The 1,946-nt window shown below is 52.4% G+C and overlaps 1 protein-coding gene across 1 annotated transcript in view; it reads left to right on the top strand.

The window, feature by feature from the left end:
* Nucleotides 1-190, top strand: part of RALBP1 (ralA binding protein 1) — an 11,578-nt gene extending 11,388 nt beyond the window's left edge. Inside the window, exon 11 of the mRNA XM_010144018.1 lies at nt 9-190. Coding sequence (XP_010142320.1) covers nt 9-190 — 182 coding nt within the window. The remainder of the gene's footprint in view (nt 1-8) is intronic.
* The last annotated feature ends 1,756 nt before the right edge of the window (nt 191-1,946 follow it).

The following is a 1,946-nucleotide window of genomic DNA, read 5'->3' as shown; positions in this document are numbered from 1 at the left end:
GCGGGATGGAGCCAAGTCGGAGCAGCAGGCGCAGGAAGAGGAGGAGCCCGAGAAGCGTGGCGGGGTTCCGCAGCAGCAGCCCAGAGACACGGTCCTGGAGACCAAAGCAGCCAAAGAGCAGCCAAAAGCGAGCAAGGAGCAGCCAGTCAAGCCATCGCCCAGCAAAGACAGGAAGGAGACGCCCATTTGAGCCGGCTCCGCGGGTACACTGAACTGTGCAGATTACTGTAAGGCCAGTCCAGCCGCGCCGGTCACCGCCGCCTCCGGACAGCCTGTACAGCAATGTCTCTTTTCAGCCTGGAGCCTTTTGTCTCCAATACTTGTGGCTTCGACTCCGCCGACTGGGGTCTGTGTGGAGGCCAGAAGAGTTTTCCAGTGAAGATCAGATTATTCAAGACTGGTTTCCTTCAGGTGATGATTTAAAATCATTTGAGTAACGGTTTTATTTTCAACCAAAATCATTCTTCCCGTTCACTGGGGAGCTGGGAGAGCTCAGTCTCAGTGAATAAACCAAACCCGCCCCCCACACTAATTATTTGCCTTGTCATCCCCCTTCACCCTCATTTCTGCTTATTAACCCTCACCTCTTGCTTGTGCCTTTGATACCTTCCTGATGATACACAAGGGAGCTTTAACTTCATTCTGGGTTGGCCGAAACGCTGGGGGACGGCGGGGTGTCGCCGTCACCTGACAGGCCCTTAACCTTCAACCTTCTGTTCTGCGACGTACTGAATAAATGGAAAAACCTCAGAGCTGGTAGTTATGTCCCTGTATGATGGAAACAGTCACCCAGAGCTGGTGTCTTCGCGACGGAGGTAACCCAGGTTCTCATTTATAAACCATGTCTAACTCCTGCCCCGCAGCCAGGAGCTGCTGCTTCAGCCCTTGAAGCGATACTCGGATAAAGCCACTGCTAGTGTTGGAGGCGCTGCGGGGGCTGGGTTATGTCTCTTACGACCAAGCAGGGCCCTTGTGCTCTCCAGCTTCTCCAACAAAGCCTGAAGAGCAATGCCAAGGGGGGCGCTGGGCGTTCAGCAATAGCTTTGGGTTTCATATTGTTTAAAAAACCAGCCGCCGCCCCGGGACTTGCTTTTGGTCGGGCTGTTCTACTGCTTCAACAGCCTCCAGCCACGCGGGCAGCGAAAGGCCGTGTCCTGGGTCAGCTCTGCCCCGGGCCTCACCCATCGGTTCGACCGTGCGTCTCCAGACCCGTGTGTCGGTTCGCTGGGTCTTCAGTTTCAGCCCTCCGGGGCTGGGGTTGTGTCCGTCAGCCGCTGCACCGCTGGGAGTCATTGGCCATGAGTTGATTTTGTACAAATAACCCTTTGATATGTCAGAGAAAACAGCACAGTATTTTTTTAAAATCAGGAGGAAATAAAGATGGTTTATAAGCACAGAAACGTAGATGACAAATGTAAACTGAAGCATTCGCCCTTGCCTTCCTTCCGTGCGTTTTGTAGTTGCTGGCAATATTTAAACCGGTTTTGTTTAATTCACACTAATTCCTCTTGGACGGCCATGGGTTTTTCTAATGCTCTTCAGACAACTCGGTTAACTTTTGTTTCGTTCGGATTGTATTTATCAAGCAAATAAATCCAACAGCCATTTGACGGCAGTTTCCGGTTTATTACTCCATGATGCACGCGAGAGTCGTGATTCTTCCGGGGTCACTACCTGCGCTCGAGACTTTTCTAGGACAAACTAATTCCAGGTTTTGCATTGTCTGCAACTGGATGTCACAGAAACCGTCCGTAACCAGAGTTTAATTTGATCAAATGAGAAGTTTTTGAGACTCTGCTGCTCTCTAGAGTTCAGCTCTAGGTAAAAAGGTAAAAGCCCAGAGTGCGGGGCAGGTGCTTTCAGCCCCTCTGCTCTGTCTCTGGGCCAGGCCCCTGCTCCCCCTGCCCCCAGAACCCCCACCAAGGGGCTTGGCTGCCCCGCGTCCG

The sequence above is a fragment of the Buceros rhinoceros genome, unplaced genomic scaffold (genome assembly GCF_000710305.1).
Source record: "Buceros rhinoceros silvestris isolate BGI_N320 unplaced genomic scaffold, ASM71030v1 scaffold7259, whole genome shotgun sequence".
In the NCBI taxonomy this organism is placed as follows: domain Eukaryota; kingdom Metazoa; phylum Chordata; class Aves; order Bucerotiformes; family Bucerotidae; genus Buceros; species Buceros rhinoceros.
Note: the sequence above shows the minus strand (reverse complement) of the source record. Positions and strands in the feature narration are given on the sequence as shown.